The sequence below is a fragment of the Calonectris borealis genome, chromosome 10 (assembly GCF_964195595.1).
Source record: "Calonectris borealis chromosome 10, bCalBor7.hap1.2, whole genome shotgun sequence".
Taxonomy (NCBI): domain Eukaryota; kingdom Metazoa; phylum Chordata; class Aves; order Procellariiformes; family Procellariidae; genus Calonectris; species Calonectris borealis.
This window is the reverse complement of record NC_134321.1, coordinates 11696329-11721503: the sequence shown is the minus strand read 5'-3', so window position 1 is coordinate 11721503 and position 25175 is coordinate 11696329. Positions and strand designations below refer to the sequence as shown.

The window sequence follows — 25175 nt, the reverse complement described above, 5'->3', positions numbered from 1 at the left end:
TGCTCTGCCTTTGCTCTACGCCAACCAGGCAGTTCCAGTGCAGAAGGGCCGTTAGTGCGACGCTGTGCTCCAGCTAATCCATCCAGCCGAGAGGCAGAGGGTCTGTTACAGCAGGGACGAGGTGTTTCGCTGGCCTTCAGGCACATCATCACGCCCAGCGGCAGCAGCACTGTGAAGCATCCTCAGCAATGCATCTCTGTGCTTCTTGCCGGGAGTTGCCTGTACCAGGTCTGCAATCCCTCATTCACAACTCCACACGTCAACGCGATGGCAATCGCCTCGTCTTCTTGTAGGTGTAAGCCATGCGGCACAGCATGTGGAAGGTGGGTGTCGAAAGTCTCCATGCTGCTCTGTTTAGGATTTCGGGCACACCTCCCAGAGCACTTGGCACTCGCAAAAAGCGACACGTCCAACATTCAACAGAAAGGCAGCCCAGAGCCTAATTAGCTTCTTGTTCATTCTTGCACCATCTTTTATTTGAAGCCGAGAAGGAATAATTGTATAGGAGCCAACTGGCTAGAGACCATGACAAGCTTAAACAAGGTTCCCCACAGTGCTGCCAGTTCTCCAGTTACCTGAGGTACATAATATATTGGCTCTAATCCTCCTGCTAACAACCCCCGCCTAGAAATTAGTAAAACTAAACATCTTTCTGAGTGTTTCCAAATATGGTCACAATATCTGCATTTCCAAATGGTGGCAATTTTTCCATTGGGGTTGCACTTTCTCAGTTGCTGTTTGAGTTGCCCCAAAGCTAAAACAGTTGGTTTTCATCCACATAAAGCTCCTCTTCAATCTCCAAAACTCACCGTGCTCTTACTGTCCCCTCTGGCAGTTCGACATGCCCAGGTCACATTTATTACAGACTGTTCTTTTGACCAGAATTTTTATTCTGTTTCTGCACCAGCTATTTCAGATCAAGTACCTTTCAAAGAAAAATATGTACGAAAAACACTTTGCTTGAGGGATGTGTTTCCTAAAAAACTCTCTTAGTTGTCAAAGGCATGGACAGAACTTCATGAACACTGCTTAACTCCACACAGGGCTTTGCAGGAACACGTATTGGTCAACACAATCTAGTTCATCCAAAAATCACCCTCTTACATGATAGGAAAAGGACTGAGGGTGAGAGGGGGAAGCAACACAGCTTTTCGGTTGTTTTGAGCTGCCTGAGCTCAAAAAGGCCAGTGCCAGGCAGGCTGTGTCCTGGCATAGGCGTAACCTGGGGGTACCACCTGGGGGTACTACCTAGCGATTTCTCATTATAAAACACAAGTCTCATTGAGCGCTTGGTGGCTAAGTGCTCGCCTAGTTGGCTAACTATTACCTTTCATTAAAGTTAGTGTTGCCATGGATGGGTCTCACTTCTCTCTTCCTCTCAGCCACTCATTCACTCCGTCCCAGCCTCCAGAACTGCATTTTGCATTTATTACCTGAAGCACTCTGTCATATGGCTTGAGGCCACACTGATCTGCTGGCCCATCCGGACGGACCATATTTACATAGACACCTTTTTCTAACAGGCTGTCCGACACACTGAATCCAAAGTCTTCACTCTCTGGGTCTTTGTGGAGAGTCATCTGAAGGGGCAGAAGCAGAACACATGTTTTAATGCAGCAGAGGCAGAAGGAGATGCACAGGAGGGTTGGCAGGACAGGAATAGCACAGGTAATGTGTGTGGACCTACAGCAATTCTGCTCTGGGTCTCCTGGGCAGATTTTCTTACCCTGGGCAGCTAATAGAGATTGAGCCGTATTTACCAGACACCATCAGCTTAGGAAACCACATGGACAAGTGCTTTGGCGACTGGCGTATAACCAACCACACAGCAGTCCCTCTCCCTGGGATGTGGAAGGAACCGCAAGCAGTGTCATACCGACAGCTGCCGTATTTCGCCCAAAGAGCAGCAAAGCAAGCGTTATTAATGGAGCATCGCCTTCCCTGGCCCAGGTTACGCTGTGCAACCCCTGTGTATGCCAGACCAGCACATGAAAAATCAACATGTTCACGGGGAATTTTCAATGTAGTGTGTCAAATGTGAAGACAGCTCATTTTTAATACATCACTCAGCAGGAACACCTAAACTTCTCCATATTATTCACGAGTTCTTTTCAGAAAATTCATATCAATAAGTGGTGATGTACTGAGGACGAGAAATGGGAAACCTCATCACCCCTCCCTTGAGCACGTCACACTTTGGCCTCATCTAAAGGAGGGGTGCACTGCTAGGAGTGTATCTTGCCACAGGGTAACACTGGGAGCCAGGGACAACTGATTCCCCAACACCAAAATCTCCCTTTGCCTCCTATGAACTGGGAGTGCATCTCTACCGTGAGGCTCTAACTCCATCACCGCATTCTTGGCTAGGTGAGCCTTACGGACGTGCGGTCCTTCGGAAGAACAGTGCCCAGGATGACGCACAGGAGCAGCCCACCTGGCCTTAACCTCATCTCCACACACAGCCAACACCAGATGCTCCAGCAGAACGAAGAGTCACCCTGTAACATGCCTAATTACACAGCTCTCCCCCTTCAGGTACGAAGGAGTTTTATTTAAAGACACATTTGCCATGCCCTGAAGGACAAGAGCAGATCAAACATGAAAAAGTTGTTTTTTCCAGCTACCGTAACTGCAGGTTTCGTTCTAAAGTCACACTAGGAAAGAAAAAGGCAATCAAATTTTTTGAAACCTCTCCAGCTCCCTTCCCTGCTTGCATTCTGCATCAGCAGCTTCTATAGTTAATTACTTCTTCTAATTACCGTTGTCTTGCACCATGCTTAAACTGGCTACATTCAGCTGGGTACTGAATTCAAACAAGTATCCCATCGCTGAAGTCCTACCATTTGCACCCCTTCAGGAAAGGCTGGGGATAGAATGGAAGGGGAGAGAAAATAAGTTATTTTTAAATTATTATAAGTTATTTTTTATAAGAAAAGTGGCCTACTGAATGGAGCACGCCACTGGAAAAGGGCTGATGGGTGTCCACGGGGCCATACTTTGAGCTCTCTCACCTGTATCTGTAGCACCGATTAACGAACTCCAGAACACAAGGACCTCGAAATCTCATATAATAAAGGGAAACAGCAAAGCACAGGTTTGAACCCCGCTGAAGTATGGCAGCTAAATCCCGTTACTCTTCTGAAGGGGCCCCTTCCTCTTCATCTGACCCTCTGGAAACCTTTACTGCAGACCTTGGTGGGGGCCATCTTCAACAAGGAACATTTTCTGGGGGTTCCTCAGAACAAAGGAAATTTTCTGCAAGGTTGCAAAGCTTCTACAGCTTTAACCATCGAGATAACGCGGTGCCACGGCCAGATCAACCCTTGGCAACACAGACCTTGTGAAACTCGAGGGGGGTAGGGGACATGATTTCCTGCATCTCTTTCTCAATCTTCTTCATGTCCAGGTTCTTCTCGTTCTTCCTGGCAGGGGAGCTGCTACCCTCGGTCTGTCCATCATCACAGCTGGAGTTTGCTTTCCTCAACGGGCTCAGTCCCGATGGGTTGACAGAGTCCAGGAGCAGCTTGCTGCCCTCCAGGCCCAGGTTGTGCACACTCCCCGTCATGATGGATGCCTGTAGGGCGAGGGCACAAAGTCACTTTGCTGAGCTGGCAGCAGGAAGAGATGGACCACACGGCAACAAAAGTGGCACAGACAACAACAGGGGACACCATTGTTCTCATTAATCAGAAAAGTAAGTACCAAGCAGCTCTTCCAGTTAGCTATAAAAGCCATTTCCAGACCTCAGGAGCCTGCTGCCAGGTCTATTGCTGACCTGCTGCATGCTCTTCCACCCCAACGTGGAGCTTTATCTCAGAAAGAAGCATTTGTGAAACATCTCCTTATTTTTTGATGACCTCTTCTACATAAACAGGGCCAGGCAGGCCTCATCTTGTGCAGAAACCTTCTTGGTAGTCAAGAAGGATGAACATCCCGATCTCAGGGGGCTCCCAGAGGAACTGGTGTCTGCCTGGCTCTCCAGCCTACCCGTGCAGGCTGCAGCTCACCATCAGCTTTGCACAGTGCTGGTAATGGCCCAGGGAAGTCGATACCTGGGACTCCACTGAGGCCAATTCAGCAGAGAAATTAGGATTTTATCTGTCAGTAAATGGGAGCCGTCACTGAGGAAAACTGAGTTAAAAATATGAAATTAAGTAGTATTTAAGCCTGGTCATCCTTGATAGCATCCATTCAAAGATGCCCCTAAGTAGATTCTACTCTATTTGGCAATGCTTTTCACTAATGAGATTACATTGATCAAAGCTAATGAAGAAGTCAAGAATCCAGTCTGTGGAACCTCAACTGGCTCCAGGTCACAGAGTCCATTTAAACAGTGTAATGAAAACTGTCATTTCAAAGTTCAGGCTCCAGGGGTCTGCAGTCCCATTAAATGTCAAAAGGTAGAAGAAAGAAAAGGAAAGGTAGGGAGCAGATAGCAAAATTCAGCAATGCTAAACGTGCCAAGTCAAAGAGCAATTGCTCCTGTGCACAGGGGAAATATCATCTGACTAAATCTCTAATCAAGGCCCTCTAGCTCTTTGCTCCAAGCTGGAACAAAGGCAAATAAAGCAAATTCTGGGGCAGTATGAAAACGCCAGCACTACCCACGTTATCCCAAATAGGGATGGATAAAATACTGAAAACGTTTTAGCTTTCCACTTTTCAGGTCTTCACACAGAAATGACTTAATCAGCTCGGGTTTGGACAGAACTCAAATACCTGCTACACGCTGGAAGGATGTTGAGTTACCACATACTTGAGACACAGATTAAGAAAGAGCGGTACAGCCAACCAGGGTACGTTTGTTCACGGACCTCAGACAACCTCAATACCCCCCAGGACACCGTGCCATGCTGTACCAACGCCAGCATTGCAGAGCCAGGGAGGAGAACAAAAAGGTCTGTGCACGTCGTGCTACTGTCCTCCCTCATGCACTGCAAATACCGAAACCAGCCAGTACCCAACGGCATGCCGTTCCTAAGCGTTCGACTCCTTCTCTGTCTTCAAGGTATTTAAATACTCCTTGCAGCATCATAAGCAATTTGCTAGGTGCTTTGGATTAAGTGCAAGCAGCAGAAAGGGCAATTCTGGAATTGTCCAGCCTGTGGCTGCCCCACATTATTTTTCCTCATGTCTTGGTTGCCCTCAAAGCAAAGCGGGGACACACGCTCCACTAGCATACTGGAAAAAGCCTATTTCTACCCATACCGTGTAGTCTGGGAGTGGACTGCTACTGTGTGTGAACCTGTTTCCAGGCTATCTTGAGTCATCTGGCATGACTCTTATTCTTTCTCAAATGTGGAGCATGAAGGATTAAATTTTTTTTAAAAATTATTAAAAAAAAAAAAAAATCTATGACTGTCATAACAACACAGGAGGCCAGGAGCTGGGGCTTAGAAACCTGTGATTCAGCAAAAGCCCCAATGAGCACTGCACATCCCACACCACACCTGGGGACGGGTGGGCACACCGAGAGAGAGGAACAGATCAGTGGTACTTTGGATTCGGTAAAAGGGGAGTTGAAACCCGTCAGACTTCTGTTAAAAACACAGCACTTTCCTTTTGTCCCCAGAACTTTCCAAAATATTCTAGAAATGTGCTAAATACACCAAAATCCTTGCTCAGCTTTTTGTAAAATTTCTTTACATTTTTTAAAGCATTGCTATAACTGTCAAAGCTCCAAAGCCTTAAAACAGCATGAATCAAAAGCCCACACATCCCTGCACCACAGATCCCTGGAAAAGGAAAAGGATTGGGCAGAAAGATATTTTCTCTGTCCTGGCATTTCATCCCTTCTTTTACATTGAGATGCCAGCCATTATGCGGAAGAGAAACATCTATGCATCATTTCAGAGGGGTACTTTTTCTTAAGTAGTCAACAACAGTTCAGAAAGGTTGATAGCGGCTGCCTAAACTCGTTTCTAAATACATTCAGGTCCAGGAGATAAGTCATCAAGGGAAGCAGTTATAGTTTGTGGGGGCTGGGGGGGGTGTGATTTTTGTGGGGGTTGTTTTTTTTTTTTTAAGTCAGCATTTTCTTAAGCAGTTAAGATAATAAATATACCGTTTCGTGCTTCAGCACAATAACTTTAACTGAGATTTCCTCCCCCACTTACAGTTGCTAAGGATCAAGGAGGAAAGAACAATTAGTAAGTCCCTTGTCACCAATATTTTCACATATAGACCCAAACAGGTCTTTCCTTTTCCACCTCCAATTATTCAGAAATTGCCTTTTCTCTCTGAAGCCTAAGCTATTTGCAATTGTGCATAAAACCAGTCCCACTGGGGGTGATGGAGGGCACGACCCAGCGAGCTCTCCCCAGTCCTCTGCACCCAGAAGGCAGGGGGAGAGAGGAGTTTGTGGGGTCCCACTCCTCCTTTTGGGCTGTGCGAGCTGAATCGGGGAGGGGAGCAGCACAGGTCCCACCCTGCCGGGCAGGTTTGCTTCCCGTTGCTCGACAGTCTCGGGGGACGCCTTTATTTGCATCCCTCAGCTTAGAAATCCAGGCTCCCCATCCTATAACCGGACACAATAATCTGACCTCCAAAGCATTTTGGATAAAGAAAAGAGAAAGTGGTTTGTGAAGAGAGGAAACACCTTTATTTCTGCAGGAAGCAATTACTTTCTCAGATTTTTCCACAGGGAAGGCTGGCTGAAAAGCTTCCAATTACCTATTTCACTGAAACAGTTTCCGGCAGAGTGACAGCTGAATGCAAGATATATGTTGGGTCTGTCTATATTTGAAGTAAGCCAAGGCTTCAGTCCCAGTGGGGTTTTGGGGGGCTCCTTTTGCTTGGCCATTAAGTGCTTTGGGCAGACAATATCTTTCCAAGCAGAGGGTTTACCGTTTGATAGGGAAGGTTTGCCAACAGTCACGTGAAGATTGTTGGCCAGCAACAGTTTGCAAAAAGAGCGTGGCGTTCCTGGTGGGTAAGTCATTGGCTCAGGGAAAAAGTGCAGGCAAGCAACTGTCTAATGAGACATAGTTATCCATTAGCACAAACACTGACACGGACTAAACTCGAACCCTTCTTCACACCCCTCGCAGCACAGGGATGCTACGGGCAATTAACAGATCTGGGGAAACAGTCTAACATTTACAGCAAGAGCAAAACAGTCAGATCAGCAGCAAATTCGGAAAGTGATTTACCTCAATCTCCCTCAAAAGTTCAGACTGGCCGCATGTTTCCAAATCCTCCAAAGCTTCTCCAAAAACACGCCAAAAACTATCCTCGTGAGTGGTCTCAAGGCCATTTTGGCGGTTGGGGTATCTGTTGTAACGTAGGAACCAAACATTGTCAGCACTCTTCTGCAGCGGGATGAAAGCCGCAAGGCTACAGCAAGTGTCTCACCAGTAAAAGCAGAGACTTGAAGAGTCTTCATATACAAAAGCAAACAATATGAACTTTTCAGACAAGAGTCCGAATACGAGACCTCCATGCATTTACTAACGGGGCAAGTGTCCTTCAAAGGAAGAATTAAGTTGGTGTAGTAATGTCAAAGTTCAAAGGGTAAATTAAAAAGTGCCTGTAGGAAGACTGTAGGTTTAGGAAGACGTTTTGGTGAAATAGAGAAGTGAAAGAAAAAAGGATGCGTTATGGGTAAACCAGGAGCCTCAGAGACTGTTAGTACAAAGGCTGATGGGATAGAGCTCAGATCTGAGACACAGAACACCTGAGAAGAGAGAGAAAAACACAGAGGGTAACAGACATGGTGAGAAAATGATAAATACATTAGGTCTCTATGAGAGTAAATAATGCAAAGATGTATATAAAAATGATTGCCCTGGACCGGACAAGCAAATGCACACTACAGCCCGCAATATCGACAGTGTCATGTATAACCCATACAAACCAAGTTTCATTTGCTTTGGGATGGCCAGGGAACTGAGCTGTTACTTTTAGGAGGTCTCTTTCTTTTTGCTGTATAACAGTCATGGCGCTTACGGCCATGTAGATTGCCACCAGTTCTATCTACAACAGAGAATAAGGATAGAGAGAACCTCACTCAAGCTGGTACAAACACACGTTAACGTGAACACCGTGTGCATCTTGCTGGGGGTACGGCAATTTCCCACCTTGGCAGTTTCAGCATCTCTTATCTCTAACCACAAGCCAGGTTCAATTCTCAGACTTCTAAAGCAAATAGCAATTAAACATGCTGAAGTCCTCTGAACAAGCCAGAGAAGTAGGTGACACCGGACGCTGCTTACTGAACACCAGGCTCTGTGCAAAACTCAGACCGTCCGCGCTCAGTTGAACAGGAGCCTCTTGAAGGAAACTCTCCGCGGTGTTAAATCAAGGTCACAATAAACCCACTAATGTGTCACGGGGAGAGACCCCAAGGGGACAGTGACGTTAGAGCAGCCCTAATGCATCTTCCACGCATCTTACTAGGAGCTGCATGGACAAGGCCCCACCTCTGCAACATCTGGCAGCATCTCGCATGGCTTAATGGTCATCAGCATCGCAGGCAGGTAAGGACGCTCATCCACCAGAGCCACTTAGTCAAAACATTTTACCCGAGTACAAGTCAAAGAGAGGTTGGCCTCCATCAAATATATAATGACCCCTTGGGCTATTAATAGAGCTTTTTCCAGATCTCTATTAACTGCAAAGTCTTTAGCTTTTCATCCACTGGTTTAAATGGGAGTCTGGAGCAGGCATAAACTCACACACACACACGCTTTTGCTCCTTGTGGGATCGTGGCCTGCCTGGAGAGAGCAGTATCTGACATGGCTTATTGTATTTTAAATTTACCTCCTACCTTTCATCAGCTTTTAAAGGACACTAGCCTTTACACCAGGCAGAAAGGTCAAAAAAATACCCAGCAAGACTTTATAAAAACAAACCAAAATTCCCCCCCAAAAGGAATTTTCAATTACTTTCCCCTTACTCATTTCCTTCCTCTGCTCCCAGGCTCCCAAAGAGGCAAACGTTCCTTCCAGTTACCAGTTTCTTGCCTCTCAGATCAGCAATATAACAAACACATCCAGGACGCGGATGAATCAGTGCGGGCTCTCACACCACTGGGTCAGCAGGTTTTTCCAGGTTAAAGGCAGCCGGAGTTAGAGATGTTTTGTTTTTCTCCCTAATAAAAAGGGCTCAGCGGCATGAACCGTTTCACTTGCACTTTGACATCAGGGCTCGGAGCCCTCATTAGGGACACGCGGGGCTTCCAGCGCTCAGATTTGCTAACTTCGGCTGTCAGCGGCCTCGCTGGGAGGGCCACGAGGGATCAACGACCTCTGCGAGCCGGCTCTCACTGAGAGGCAAAACAAGAACAAAGTCTCCGCTGCTGCCAGCCTTCCTGCCAGTTTGATCATCTTTAAATAGGTGGAAATGGCCATGAGATGTTCTAAGGGTTTTGTCTGGACAAACAAAAGTTAAGGAAAAAAAAAAAAAGAAAAAAAATGAACCGACAGTAATAACACGACACACACAACGGTGGGGACTCCGGAGGATGTCGAGGGGAGGGTTAGTTACGAAGCAACGAGGCTTTTCCAGCGTGTATGGCTCAGCGAGGGGCAGCCTCTGGCCAGGGCAGATCCAGCAGGATTTTCACCCAAAGCGGGGGGCAGCTGCAGCCTCCTCTACGGGCTCGGGAGGTGTTGCAGGATTTCTCCCACGCTGGCCGAGCCAGGGGATTAACTCAACCACGCTCACTCGGCGTGGCTTTGACCGTGGTGCTGGAAGGGCCAAAGTGTGATGGAGAGAGATGTCCAGCCACAGCTTTGGGAGATTTTAACTTGGATATGCAGCCTCATACTGGTCCTCCAAGAGCTTTGGTTGGTCTTTTTGGCTTCGTGGCATCAAGCTCTTGTGAAGCTGCATCCTCACTTGAAAGCGTCTGGCCAACACAAGAGGGGACAGTCCTGGCCATGCCTATTTATTACACCTAAACTATGAAAATACTGCAGCCTTTACATGGCAAGAGTATGAGACTTGGTAAGAACCTGTGATCCATGCAGCTGAGACCGCCCTAACTCCAGACACAAATGTCACCTAGCCACGGAAGGGGTGCCATAGAGCTACACCCAGGGTAACCTGGCAACGTGGAGGTGGTTTGACAGAGCAGATCAACACCCCAGCACCCCTCCCCATGGCTGTCCGATGACATCGCTGGCCACTCCATCACATTCCCATGCTCCCTTGTCCCTGTGCAGTGACACCCACATTCGCAGATGCACCTCCCTGCCTCCTCCCACCCCTCCGTACCTGCTGGGCTTGTCCCAGTCATCTTCACTGAAGCTTCCATCCATGTAGGGGTAGTTTTTCCTGGGGTCCCCCGGAGGGGTGCTGCTCTTTTGCCTGCTGTGTCTCCATTCATGCGGATGGAGGGCTATGCCCGCAGCCTGAGGTATGTACGTACCTAGGGAAGGCAAGAGGCCGTGCAGAGAGAGAAGGTAATACCTGGTCAGAAAACTCGAATAGAGTTAAGTCATGCTGAGCCAGGAGAGCCTCCTTCCCCAAGTCCCAAACCTGAGTCCATCTGGATTGCATACTGCTTCCATTTCAGTCATCCAAAAGGAGCTGTTGTCCCATCTCTTCTTGCTTTAACCAAAACAGCTTCTCAGGTCTTGTCGTAAAGTGCCGCATTTCTCCCTGGCTCCCCCTTCTAATTAACTTTGAGGTGTGGGTCCAGGATCCACAAACCTGGGGCTACACATACCCACAGATGCAAATCCTACCCCCAGCCAGTTCCAACCTTATTTAATGGCTCCTGTTTCCACACTGAACCCATCAGAAATTGTGCTGCTGAAAATAGAAAATTGTGCAGTTTAAATACATCGAGTCCTTCAAAGGGTAAAGAGAAGATGCTGCCAAGCCTCCCTCAGCATGCCCAACCCCATTCATTTTGAAGGACTTGGAAGCCTGATTTCTATTAGGGAAAAAAAAAATCTTCATTCAGATTCTCAACTGTCTTTAGGACTTAATGGACAGCATGGAAAAAATAATAGGATATAGAAAGACAGCAGCAAAGAAACTGCATCCAGAGCAGCCTGATGCAACAGCCTCCCTTCAACAAGTCTGGTGGTGCTGGGGGTACCTGGTGGTGGTCACCAGCTCCAGTGTGCTCAGCAGTGGTTAAATGAGGAAGAGCCAGCCCTGATCTCGAGAGCTGCCCGCCAGTTCCCGCAGGTGGCAGAGCCCTTCCATGCCTTCGGGATCAGCTGGTGCAGAAAACTGCTTCAGGGCCATGTGTGTGAAAGGCAAGGAACAGGAGGAAAAACTCTGCTGTCTTGAGAGAAGGGGAGGCTCATCTGTATCACATTTGATAGGAGATCAATACAGACCGTTAGGATGAAATCAGACAAGTTTTGCTATGTCTGCCCCCAAGGACTCCCCTGTACTGTGTACTCTGGAGATGCAAATCCAAGTCACAAGAACCCCAGGTCTCACGAGGAGCTGCCTGGATAGAAACCTTTCAAAACAGAGCATTCTTCAGCAGTGTCAGGACCATCTGCAGTGGAAATAAATCTCCTGAGTCCCCTGCCCACCTCCTGCTGCCCATTCAACATTTCAGAGAAATCCTCACAGCCTTTCCAAGAAACATCGTATACTTCCATCACACGCTGTGCCAAGCAAACAGGAAGAGGTAACGGAGAAACACATAATTAAGGGAGACTTGACCTCCCAAACAGCTAAGAGCACTGGAAATACCCAAAGACAACGCCAGCACTTTCTTTGAAAATGCCAAGGCCTGTTATTTCACTTAGCTGAGTGTTTCCTCTGTGTGTTTTTAAAGGTTAGACTGCTCTGGAGAGAGCCCCAGAAAAGTGCTCGCCAACCTCTGAGAGCAGTCAGGAGCGCTCGCTGCCTGCCAGAGCAGAACAAGGTCCCCGGCTGCAGGTCCCTGCAGCGGGTGGGCAGCAGGTTTGGGCTGGGTGCAGGGGCCGGGGACCGCAGGGTATGTGTGCAGAGCTGTCACTTGGGTGCCACCGGTTTCACCTCCTCCTTCCAGGGAGACGGGCTGGATCCCTGGGATTCAGAGCCACCTGGTGGCATGTTCCCACCAGGCCCGGCACAGCTCCCTCGCCCAAACCCTTCCCTCAGCGGTTTCCTAAAGCTGTGGATGAACCTAAAACCCGCAAGGCTGCAAAGCCCAATCTACGGTTCTCCATTTGGGGTGTAAACTCCAATCTCCAAGGATTGGATACATCTCTGTGTATCCCAGGTCTCCCTGCCCACTCCGTGGGCGACCCTGCGAGTCCTCCCTGCCCTCCAGCACCCCTCTTCCCAGCCAGCGCCAGCACACCACCGTGCAGCCAAATGCAATTACCTTGGCTAGAGAGAGCCCCTGAAGCAAAGGTGCAGTCTATGGATGTTGGGCAACTTGGCATCAGCCCTGCTCCCCGGGGCTCTGTGCTCAATTACTCGTTCTCAATTTACCGGTAAAAGCAATCGCTTTGCTAAATCCAGTGTCCAACTTGTGTTAACATTCAATTAGATGGAGAAGGATTGCAGCGTTATGAAAGCCAGGGGATTCCTCCTTAATGAAGCCTCCAGTCCCAACTGTACTCCTGGCTTAAGACTTCAGGCCAATGGAGGCTGAAGGAAGACACAGGCGTGGTGGAAGAGACACCCGCGCGGTGCTGTCCTTTGAACGTTTCTAAGTCCAAGCACAGTGAGCACAGGCACGCCCCTTGCTCAGCACATTGAAGGTGCTTTGCAACACCGCTCCTGCAGCATCCCTCCGTTTTCACATTCTGTACCGGACGGCAGCCTTTTCACCAATTTCCTTTTGCAGAGGTGATTCAGGGTTTTGTTTTGTTTCAACATGGGCTAACACTAGCTTACACTACTAAATCTGAACTGGAATAACTATTTTCCAGTGCTTTCCTCCAAGTAAAAATCTATTCCCATGACTAGAGCATCCTCCATCCCAATTCCACATGTCTGCCAGAAGCCACAGCTGAATAAACCTGGCCTCGAAGACATGTGTTCATCTGATCACTCACTGGAGAGTTAGAGATACTCTCTTGTAGTATTACCTTAATTATTTTTTTAAGTGAGTGCTTCTAGTCACAGAACATTCTTGTGGATTTTAAAACATCCTGAAGAGGATTAATACGTCCTGCATGGCCTCTCTGGAGAATTAAAAGTGAGCTATGGACCAAATACTCTGTAAGACATATGGCCAGTGAATACTTCCTCTGATTATGTGAATTATAAAGTGCTGTAATGGTTTTGAAAATGCTGTGAACAGTATGCCATATAAACCAGAAGAAATGTTCCAATAAAAACCTAAAGCAGATACATCAACTCAGAGCACCACATGAGTGCATTTTAAAATATATTTTGTTCCACGCTGGAAGCGAGAAGCCAAGCAAATGCGGTCAGACCACAGGCTTTGGCTCACGTTCAGACAGGTTCAGAGGCTCTGCCTATCTTCACCTTGGCCCAGAGACCCCTAAGAAAAGACAACCCTGGCTTACCTTGGCTTCCATACCCAGCATCAATGCCGGAGCCATCCCAGGACTCCATAGCACTGTCCACGCTAGGAATTGTGGTGGAGTATATCTCAGACAGCTTGCTAGTTTTCTGGGAGTCCGTCAGTTCATCTTCTGGGTCACTCACTTCATTTACACTGCCCGACTTCTTGGGATAGGATTCTGAAACCAGAACATGCCTCTTCAGCAGGCACAAAGAGCAAGCCTCAGGGAAAGGCTTATGCTGACGCGGGAGCAAGGCCAGGTACTGTAAGTCTTTTGAAAAACCTCTTTAGCTCTTCAAAAGTAGCTGAGAAAGGCCTGTGCAATACAGTTGAAAGAATTTCATGCAGTACTCTTATCTCAAGCTGAACCGAGAAAAAATGCCTGAGTTCTTAGCACATGGAATATAAGGAGCAACCATAGGGATTTGAGGATTCCCAAATATGAGAGTTGGGACCCAATCTCAGTTCAAAAGCACATTTTCTTGTGCCTTTGGAAGCTTCCTCTGAACAGCCCTGCCCAGAGAAGTGTTGGCCTTTGCAAGCAATAGCCCATAGCTTCTCTGGTCTCAGAGAGCCTCCTTTTTACTCAGATCAGCAGTGCTTCCAGCCAAACTGCTTCTGGCATGATCTGCCTTTGGGGACGGGACCCAAACAGCGCCAGAGCAGCACCTAGTCCGGGTGCTGGCTGTGAACTTTGTGTTACAAGTAGATGTAGATTCAATCAATGAGATTCCAACCCGGTCCCAAACTACCGCAGACGGAAGTTATAGCCCCCTTCCAAGATTGTACAGCCTCCTATCAATTCAGGGCTAATCACCATCTCTCTGAGAGTCTCCCATGCAGTCTCATGACAACAGTGGAATTCCTGAGCCCGGTATTTTGAGGCTGAATTTCCCCTGATTAGTGATTGGAAAATGGAAAGCTGAATGTGGATGATGAAGCTCAGACCTTCCCTTTCATTATTTTAGTAATAATAGGCCCTTATTATCATTATATCAAATTCCCTTTCAGGCAAAAGCTATGCAAGGAATGGTTTCTCAGCACAAGCATTTCTTTGCACTGAATATTTTAAAGTCCTCGTTGATTAGATATCCTGTTAGCCATCCACACCCTGGATCTCTGACTCGCAGAGGCTGGGATGAAAAGCCCTCTGAAAGTCTGCATTTGTCAGTGAGGACAGATTATTTTACCAAACAAAGGCCAGTGTCCTGAAAGTCCCTATTTTCCAAGCATTCAGAAGATTGCTCACCATGATTAACACAAGATTACCTTGAAATTTCAATTATACCTGCTTCATTCTCAGAATGATTAACGAGTCTCCAACTGGCACTTGCATGTCAATTATTTCAGCGAGTGGCTGTGACAATGCTAAGTGTCAGCAGGGGGAAAAAAGAATATTTCAGACCAAGGATCAAGACACTCGGCTGCAGGGAACGAGACTGGGGTTTCTTGAAGAGGAATCAATTCTCCTCTATTTGCTAAGTCACCACCCCCTGCCTGGGCTTCCTCCATTTGTGAAATAGGTGCATTGCCACACACTTGCAAACTGCTTTGAGGTCTACAGAAGTACTATGTTTAAGAGCGATGCTACTTCTTCAGATGCAGGACAGACATCCCATGGGCCAGGCCTGCTTGGAAGAGCTTTCTCACTTGATTTCTTCCAATTTCTGCAGCACCGTGGGCCACAGGCTGGGTAGGTCCAGCTAAATCTGCAGACTGCAGAAGCATGGCACAAAAAAGATAGAAAATACTGGGTGTGGGGAGGGACAGAAATGCAGCCATAATGCACCCGTTACTTTCTGAACTTGATGAAAAAGCCTCTGTTTGGCTGTGACTTCAAAGAAATTGGGGAGAAAAGTTTGCGTGTTCCCTGGTTTCCCCGATCCCCCCTCTCTGTCCCCCAAAGAAGTGGCCTGCCCATACTAAATATGCTACTGCTCTTTGATACGGTGTCAAGAGGAACAACTTCAAAGCCACAGGGAGCTTGGCAGGGAAAAGAGAAGGGGATTTCTAGAGTGATGGTAGATGCTTTGAAAGATGATCTTAGAGCCCCAGGCCAGAAAAAGGGGCATAAAAGATTTATTGCCAATCGCTTTCAAAAAGTTGAATTAAAGGTGGGGGTTTTTTTTCATGGATTCTACCAGCTCAGAGTCCCCTTGCTCACTTTGGGGGGGGGTTATATTTCAAAAAAACCTTCACTCTTCTACTATTAAAAGCACCTTCTGCTTCACTGTTGTGTGAAACACCCACACAGACAGGGAATGGCACCAAGAGCACAAGGTGTCAATCTGAAAAAAAATTATTATCGCCCATAAACCTGCTGTCTATTCTCTTCCCAGTAGCACAGGGAGCCCCTGGGTTGCCTTTTTTTAAATCTGTGAGTCAGAAGTCAAAAAAACACCCATCTTTTCCCTCTGTCCCCAGCCATGCCCCTGACCACGCTGCCTCGTCTCACCTTCCACAACACACGAAGGAAAACCCACAGCGCTACCTACTCCATCGCCCGGGGGTCCTGCTGGGGTGCGCCTTCGCCCTCCCACCCCAAACCAGGCTCCCCAACTCACTCTCCATCTGCTTCTTGATCTTCAGGGTGACCGTCTCTCCTGCCATCTGCAGCAGGTGAATGGCTTCGCTCAGCGGTTTGCCCTTGAGGCTGACGTTATTAATCGCTAATATCCGGTCACCGATGTGGATGGCTCCGGTTCTGGAGAGAAAAGGCGCTGTTAGAAACTTCAGAGAAGCGATTCGCCTCTGTGAGACAGGCCATTAAGTTGTCGCTTGAAGCAATAGCATATTAACTCTCAGCACTTTCAAATATGTCTTGGTTTCCCCTCGGTACGCTGTATATCCATGATTTCCTCTTCATCACCACTACCAGGAATCTGGGTTCCGCCCCCATCTTCCACCTGTGTATATACACACATATATGCACAGGAACATATGCACCCCTTGGATCCCAGGCCCCTCAGGAACTGGGACTGCCGACCAGCTTACAGTCAAAACTCTTCAAAGCAAAGGGATCTACGTGCTAAAAGCAGAAGCATTTCCAGTGTGAGACGTCCACTGGTCGTCACACATGGAACTGAAGGGCATGTTCACACTGACGGAAAGAAACAACAAGACAAACCTAAAAACCCACTAAAAAAAAAAACCAAAACAAATGGCCCAACACACACAGATTGTGTGTGCAAGCACGAGCTGAACCAGTTGCAGATCAGTTCACAATACGTTTAAAGCTCACCCCTACACAACTACGCCAGTGTGACTTTCTCCACCAAGACCACTGCGCTAGAAGAGGTTGCACAGCCACGTTCCAGCACCAGCTTCTGCTCTCAGCTAAATAAATCCTCAGGCTTCAGCAACAGCCAGAAACAAGTCATGGCAATTCTCCCCCTTCTCCATCCTTCCCTCTGTGCCTGCCCACAGACAGGGGCTCACTTTACCTCTCCCAGAGTTTGCTGCAGCTCCGGGAAGAGTAGGCAGGACAGGCTGTGTCCATCGCCAGAGCCGGCAGCCGAGGCAGGAGCTCACGCTCGCTGCTGGCTGGACCGAGCTCACCGCACTCACGCTCCAGCTCCCTAAGGCCAGCAAGCGAGAGCAGCAACCCTCTCCTCCTCCAGCAGTACCGTGAGGTTTAGCTATCAGGAACCTGATCAAGCCAGGAGGAGATGCAAATCTGGACCGCAATATCTTTTTGTCCATGGCAACGTGCCTCTCAGGTTACATCCCCAAATTGGACTGCTGCTCCTGCAGAATGGGATCTGATATACTGTCACAGGCAAAACAGCTACTTGTCTTTCCCCAAAACATGAAACTTTTGTAGACACGTTGCTGTGAAACACCTACTATAAGTAAATCAAATTGGGAAATGGCAGGACAAATTGGGAAAAGGCAGGACTGTTCGATCTGCTGCTGAAGCTGTTGAGATACGTGGACAGTGCCATGACAGCCCCAGCCAGCCACTAGATGTCCGTCTTGTCCCATCCAAATCAGCCTGAAAAAGCCCTCAGGGAAAACTTGTGCATTCAAATAAATTACAGATCAAACTGGAACCAGAGTATTTGTCCTAAAAGTTTCATCTACGTAGTCAAAAAAAAAATCAAGCTTAATTGCTGGCAGTTTAAAGGCGATCCTTCGCTCGCTGCAGTGGTTCAGCATTTGAGGGCCTGCTGCTGTAGCACTGAACCCAGCATCTGCTATCCAAGACACCAGCCCAACCACCCGCCTCTGAACAATTGCTGCTCTGCAGAAACTGTGAAAGTCCCTCAGCATGGAAAAATACAGAAACAATTAAAGAGAAAGGTCACGTTCAGCCAGGTGCTTTTCTTCAAGGGGGGAAAAGTAAATCAAAGTCCAGTCCTCTCATCTGTCCATCTCCAGGCACCCCTGCGAGGACAAACAAACAGAAGCCAAGCGGGAGCGACAGAGAAAGCTGTTTCTAGCTAATGACCCTTGTGCTTCTCCATCATCACCAACAGTCCTTAACACAAACACAAACCAGCCCAAGGAGCTGTGTGCTCCATGTCCCTTCTTGCTCAGAGGACACGTGCAAGAGCAGAATCAAGCAACAGGTAAGTTGCAATGTGTAAAAGGGGCTGCAGAAACTTTCCAGCAAGTGCTGGAGAAGAAGTGGCTGCGTGCACGCGGCAGGGATTTACTTGGCACATGGGCAGGGCCATGATCCTTTCTCCCCCCTGCCAACATGGGTTGGTGCTGAGCACTCCTGGACAAAACCCTCCTGCAGCCACCCCCATCTACTTGACCAGGTGGCACTAGAGGAGGCTGGTCAGACACTTTAAAATGCCAGCGATAGCCCAAAATTGCTCTTGGAGAACCATTACACCTTGACCAGAATTGAACAGTATGTTCAGGCACACTCCCTTCCCCAAGAAGAAGGAAAACAAGTCCCATGGCCCAGGCTAAAGCCACCTACAGGTGCTGCAGGAGAGGAACAGAGACTAACATGGGAGAGAGCCACCGCTCGACACCAGCCCAACAGCCTGAGCTGCCTCTGTAGGTTTCTATAGGATCAGGCACGTACAAGGAGAAGAATGTTCAAGGTCAAGATAAAACCCAAGTCATCTGAATCTGGAGCCTTTTCAGCTTAGACAGCCTGCCACCCGCTGTGACAGACGCGTGACAGATCCTAGAGGACACCCTGCTTTCCCCATCGCCGAGCGAGCAGCCGGAGCCGCAGCGCAGACCTGCGCTCGTGCCTCTCACGAGAGCGGCCGGCGCGTCCCCATTATCAGACGCAGGGATCTTGGCCGCCCCGCACCAGCACTGCTGAAACATGTCCTGTGCTCCAGCAAAAGCCAGGCACAGCTTTGGGTTTAAATCCCTGTCCTTCAGAAACCTGTCCCATCCTCCAGAGCCTGGCTAAGGACGCCTGTGGCACAGGGAAGGGTAGGGCAGCAGGAAAGGGACAATTCAGGTTAACACTAGGACCACCCCTCTTCCCTCGACAAGGTCGAGCCACTCCCTTCTGTTATTCCCCAGAGAAAAACATGCACCATCTCAGCAGAAAAATATGCACCTTTCCTGCAGGCAGCCTTCATCCCAGCGCTCCTCACCCTCCCCGCAGGGAGCCAAGGTTACCCAGAGAATTCCCCACACCACTCCATCCCCATGCCGCTCCTCTGCGCAGGCACCGTTATTTGTTAGTCTGCCATGTGAACATGCTGAACGGCTCCATCGCTTTTCTCAAAAGGCTTTTCATTCCTTACTGCCTGCCAGCTCCTGATCAAAATTCAATAGTACCGCAGCACTTGCCTGCACTACACTTCTCCGAGGAGCAGTCACTGATGTGTATCCGAGTTCGAAGGAGGAACAGCCACGGCATTGCAAAGGGAACTGAGAGCAACAAGGGTACGAGATCGTCTTCTGACACCTGACAGCATTTGGGCTTTCTGTCCTTAACCTCTCTCACGCTGGGCTGCAGGTACAGTGCAGAACTGCTATGCAGAAAAGCCTCGGATACTCTGTGGCTATTGTTTTCTAGGGAAAAAGACTGAATCCTACAGTGGCAGGCAGCAATATAAAATCCCCAAAGAGAAGAAGAACCACTAATGACTAAGTCCATCCCTCTTCCTTACTTCTCAGGAGATGTTCTGCTTTCTGTACCAAAGGAAAGCAAGGGGAATGCGCAGCAGCATGTGTGCTGAGAGCTCGAGGAACCCAATGCAGAAAGAGTCACCGAGCTGTTCTACAGTCCAGCTAAGAGGGAGTGCGGATCTGCAGTCAAACGTCCCCAAGGTCTAGCACTTTACACCTATTTGTTCAGGGCTTTTTTGCTGCTGTTCAAGTGTTCAAGGCTTTTTTTCAGGCAGCACAGGACAAAGCAACCCTATGAGAAGCGTGAGTCAGGGTTGCTGAAATGATCTATTTACAAGTCACAGCTACCGTATAGACAGATTAATTAAGATACAGTGTATGACTCAGTTCCACCTTATATTCTCAGCAATATCCTGATCCTTTAAATCCCACGCATGCACATATACTCAGACAGAGGCGCGCACACACACAGTCAACCTCCCTGGTTGCCGAAGGTAAATCTGCACCTACGTTTATGCAGCATAAATGTCTGCTGCTTGAGACACGCCAGTCCTGCACTGAGATACCTCCATATGTAACAGACTGAGCAACCAGCAAGGTTGGGCCAGAAGACCCCTGAGATCTGTGGTTTCAGCAAGACACACTGCTGCCGTGGCCGTAAACCATAGTTCAGCAATAGGTCAGTCCTGGACAGGAGTCTGCGGTGGTTTTGTGGGCGGCTGGGCACTCTCCCCATGCAGGATGCGGTGTGGGAAATCACAGACCAGGAAGAGGGGCAGATAAACACGTCTTCCTGGCTGCTGCATTCAACCGACACACTGGATCTGACTCTTCCACAAGTGCCCTGCTTTGAGCCTCTCTCATTGCCCTGATGGCGTAGTCCCAGCCACCCCACATGTCCTGCACATGGGTCTGCAGAGCCAGACTGGCAGGGCTGTCCCCGCTTCACAGTGCTTGGCACCTTCATAGCACCTTTCCTTTTTAGCAGGCTAAAACACCTAAGAAGAGCTTATGACAGCAGAGGAAACTCTGCAAACTTCAAGATCCCTTCCCACATCAATTCAACCTCTCTGTCCCCAAACCTCACCTCTCTGCTAGTCCTCGTTTAGTCAAGCCTGAAATGACGATAGGATCAAAAGGTTCCTCTGTCCCGGAGATGGTTATTCCCAAGGGGCCACCATATCGCTTCAGTTCCACTGTGTAGATAATAGCACCGGTTGTCTCCTGCTCATCTGAAAGAGAAAACAAGAATGCTGAATTTTTTAATTAGCCGTATGAAAGAGGTCATAGGAAAGACTTGCAGCATTTAGAAGCAAAAGCCTGAGGTCTTCACCCATGCTCACACCAAATAGGATTTTAACCTTCCAGACTCCATTTAAGGGCAGAATAACAAAAATAGACTATAATCAACTGGAAAGCAGTGACCGGACAGGCAGCAGCCCTTATCTTTGTTGGTTTGCACTACCTATTGGGAAATGTCATTACAGTGGACAGGCACCAGTTTGCATCAGGATTTCTGTACCAGAGTTATCTTCATCCTTCCTAATCTTCAATTTGACGAGGTCTTCACACTGCCTTAAAATCTGGACAGCATCCTCCATTGAGCAATTGTCGAGTCGGATGTTATCAATGGCTAACAGCTTGTCTCCCGGCTCCAAGGTGCCAGTTCTATATGGAAAGGAAAAGAAAACTAAAAGTACATTTGTATTTATTTGCCTTTCAGATCCTGTGACGCATTCAGTCCTGCAGTGGTGATGACAATATTACTTTTTAATGACCTTGATCTTTTCTGGGAAACAACCATGAACGGAGTCTGGGACAATTATAACTTAGAGGAAGTTTGTGTAGAGCATGCATCAACACAGAACAAGGCAGAAAGACTAGATATACAGCCTGGGTAACCTACAGCACTGAAAAATGCCTGATGTTTAACTGACAGATATTCTACCTTTTATGGAAACTCCTGTTTGAGCACTCTTAAAAACGAGCCCTCCGGCAGCACTAAATTCCTCTGAAAGCCTTGCTATGAGGTGTTGGGATCAGAGGTGAAGTCAATAAATGCTGAGTTATTTGCACAGTTCTCCACCAGTGCCCACAATTCACTCACTTTGTTCACCTGAGCAGGAGCCGAGACAGAGCAAACTACCTGAGCCATAGCACCTTGTGGGATATATGAAGGCCTTTACCACATGCTCTTAAATGCTAAACATCCATCTCCTATAGGGTGAGCAGACCTCTGAATCAGTGCCCTGGCCACCTTCTCCATTAGCTCAACTCTACTTGCTTCGATACAGACAGTTTTTATTGCAAACCCTGCTGTGATCTAAGACAAACCTCTAGGGTTGACATCTCCTTACATGCTGGCAAAATCCAGACCCAAGTGCTACTGCTTGGGCTTCATTCTACCTCTTATTGCTGGGCCAGACATTTTGCAATGGGTTTGGCAGATGGGAAATTCTGCACTCACCTATGTGCTACGCTCCCCTTCTTGATATCAGAGATGATCAAAGGCTCCCCAGGCTTTCTGCTTGCAGCTGCAAAAGAGACACATGGGTACAATGCTATCTAGGAGGGGATGGCTAATGGAGAGAAAGAATTATAAAGAAAGGCAATTTATATTCCTTTGACAAAATGATACTTCACACTTGAACTCTGGAAGCCACAGCAGGAAAAAAAATAGTGAATCCCTGCAAACATTTGTTAGTTGCCCTTTGCCTGAATTAGCTAGCTGCTACCTTCGGTCTCCTCCTGAAGAAGGGGAGGACGCGTGGTGTCCAACAGCAAGAGGTGGGATTGCCGAATCCCAGCACTCTTGATCACCCACTCACCACTCACGCGAGACAGCCAGTCAACAGCTATGGCAGTAGTCAGACATCAGCACTGCTGCCTAGGGAGTACCTAGCTCAGCGCTGTGGCTAATATAAGCATTTCTGTGTTCTTGAAGTAAAGTGGGCTGGGAAATTTTCCAGATGGAAAATAACCCAGGTAAAATTAGATAAAACATTCTTTTCCAGCTGGTTCAGGTCTCTAGGCCACTTCATCATACACCAGATAAATGAGGGCTGGTCTCAGTGCTGGAGCTGGAAGGGGTGGTTTCCAATCCTTCTCTCCCACCCTGATAACTTTTTCAGCCCACGAGCGATGCAAGTACACATCTCTGGGAACATTTGCATTTTCAAATTTGCCTGCAAGACCTGCTGCTCTCTTGAGAAACCCAAGTGAGATTTATGACTTGAACCGCTCCTGACCTCCCTGCCATCCGCACACTAAACATATGCCAAGAGCATCCTTTTCACCCCCGTCACTCCCTCCTGCCTTGCTATGGGAATTGCATCGTCTCATTTAAAGCTGACGGAGCTTCTCAGCAAAAACTGCATGGGAAGGAAGAAACTCGCAGCATCTGAACATGTCAGGTGCAGGTCAGAGATTAAAGTATCTGTGAGGCACTTGGCGTCAACCACACAGAGATCCACCTGCCTGAACAGCAGTTAGAGAGCACCCCAGAAAGTCAGACATAAAGGAGTCTCTACTCTACTATAGCTTTATCTGTTGTTTACATTCATTTATGAGATTTAAAAACATATGTGCTAACCGGTCACCTTTAAGGATACCCGCTCCCAGATACAACTAAACCTTCTGTACTGAACAGAGCAAAGACAGCCAATCCCAGCTGTAGCAGGGCTGAGTATAAAAGTTGGTCAGACAGTGAAGAGCAGATCGTGACTGATTTTATAATAGTCACGGCAATGCGACTGCTGAGTGATACAGAGCCTGGAAGAATTATTTTCCCTATCTCTTACTGGAGCATGGTGCCAGGCAATTTTGGTCTGGACACTCATGTTCAGCTTGCGGCCGCGGGTCAAAGAGAAGCGTGGGTTGTGGAGATTCACCAAGGGCTCGTGCCAGCCAGCAGACAGACCGACACACGCCGGGCAGAGCCGAGCGCTGGGAGGGAAGGACGGGGTGCAGCAGCTAAAAATCAATGCAGATATCTACCCCTTCTTGAGAAGGTCACACACTATGGACTAACAGCACAGGGGACGGAGACGTATCGCCCTGTTATTACTATTGCTGTTCTCTTTTTCAATATAGGACATTTGCTGCTGAGAGGTGCACAACGAGGTGGTCTGAGCTGGCAGTGATGGGAGACCCTGTTAGCACACCCTGAGCCCTGGGGTCGGGCTGGCATCGCTGCATGTTTAAGCGCTCCCTAGCCCGATTCTGTCAAAACGATCCAGGTTAGCAAAAATACTTTTCACCGCAAGGTTTGTTTATTAGTTTCAAAGCAGAGGCAGCATGACAGAAAGGGGTTAGGGAGGATCTCCACAGTCCTGGTGGTGGGTTGGGGACGGCCACCTCTAAACCTGACCCAGCCACAGCTGGAACGACGTGTCCAGAGACCGTGAACACTCAAATGAGCAAAGGGGGGGGGAAGAAAAAAAAAAAAAAAAGGCAAGTATAGACAACAACATGCCTCAAGCTCTGCAGAAATGGTGTTTATCTGAGCGTCTGCCTTACAAGCCCTGCGACAGGGCGATCCTGCCCACGGTCAGTCTCAGCACAGAGCGAGACCTCGTCCTTCTGCAGCTCCGCAGTTGGTGTCAGTACTGAATGCAGCACAAACTTCCCGTATCAGAAGCAAGGGTGACAAACCAAGGGCTTTGTCCATTAGGAAACAAAGCAAGTTTTACAGAAAAATCATTCTGGTTTTTTTTGCTTTTTTTTTTTTGGAAGTTGTGCTTTCCAAACAGATTTTCTTGAGACTTCAGTTAAAGGGAAGAATCGTGTACAACCGCATAAAACTGTCCCTACCATCAGAGTACCCAAACTTTAATAAATGGCAGCCCTCTGTTTTAAATAATCATTTAGTCTAAAATGGAAAGGCTTTATAAAACCATCATTATTAGTCAGCACCTACAAATCTGAAGGGTAAGTTAGAGAGACTTAATGAATAATCATTCTCTCTCAAGAGGCATAAGATAGGAAGCTAAGATAATGAAATCTCAAAGCACAGAACAGTCACTTGCTGTTCGTTTTAAAAACCAGTAGTTACCAACTCTATTAATTCACGTTTGGCACCCCAAAGCCCTTCCCGGCGCCCCAGCAGAGTGCCCAGCTGGGCTTTCGGCCCATCAGCTGGGACCCAGCTGCCCCCGACCGCCCCAGCCACCCTGGGACCCACATTTTTAACAGTCCCGGGCTGCTCACGCAGGGTAACAACGTGCCTCTGCGTAACGGCTGCCCTGCCTACAGACAGGAGAGCTGCAATGCCACTGAAGGGGTGGCTCAGTCTAGGTCAGAGGCATTAGAGATGTAGATCACTGGTGAGATTTTAGATAAACTATTTCCAATTTGCCTGCAATTAAAAAAAAAAAGTAAACTACATTATTATTTTATTAGGGCTGTGGTCTTTGGAGTTAAGACACTTGAAGAGATGAGTAAAGCCTTTTCATCTATTCGCTTCTGCTGTCAGTGTGGTTATTTCTCTTCAAAGGACATTGTCTGGGTCATTCTGTTTGCTGCAGGAAGACCCAGTTCGGATGCCCAGCCTTGCCTCTCTGGGTCTTTGCTTTCCCGTCTGTAAAATGGAGATGGCAGCAAAAGGAGTAGATGGAAAAGATGGATGGAGAGATACAAGCAGAAGCTGGTGAGCAGAAACCCATGCTCTCTCTTGGCAGGCGC

General features: G+C 48.0%; 1 protein-coding gene across 1 annotated transcript in view; it reads right to left on the bottom strand.

Moving 5' to 3' along the window:
* The window catches only part of GRIP2 (glutamate receptor interacting protein 2), a 285118-nt gene that overhangs the window by 3265 nt on the left and 256678 nt on the right, over nt 1–25175 (bottom strand). Inside the window, exons 15-23 of the mRNA XM_075158845.1 lie at nt 21961–22027; nt 21016–21161; nt 20581–20725; nt 16004–16143; nt 13441–13617; nt 10220–10373; nt 7152–7272; nt 3338–3574; nt 1434–1580 (exon numbers count right to left, since the gene is read on the bottom strand). Coding sequence (XP_075014946.1) covers nt 1434–1580; nt 3338–3574; nt 7152–7272; nt 10220–10373; nt 13441–13617; nt 16004–16143; nt 20581–20725; nt 21016–21161; nt 21961–22027 — 1334 coding nt within the window. The remainder of the gene's footprint in view (nt 1–1433; nt 1581–3337; nt 3575–7151; nt 7273–10219; nt 10374–13440; nt 13618–16003; nt 16144–20580; nt 20726–21015; nt 21162–21960; nt 22028–25175) is intronic.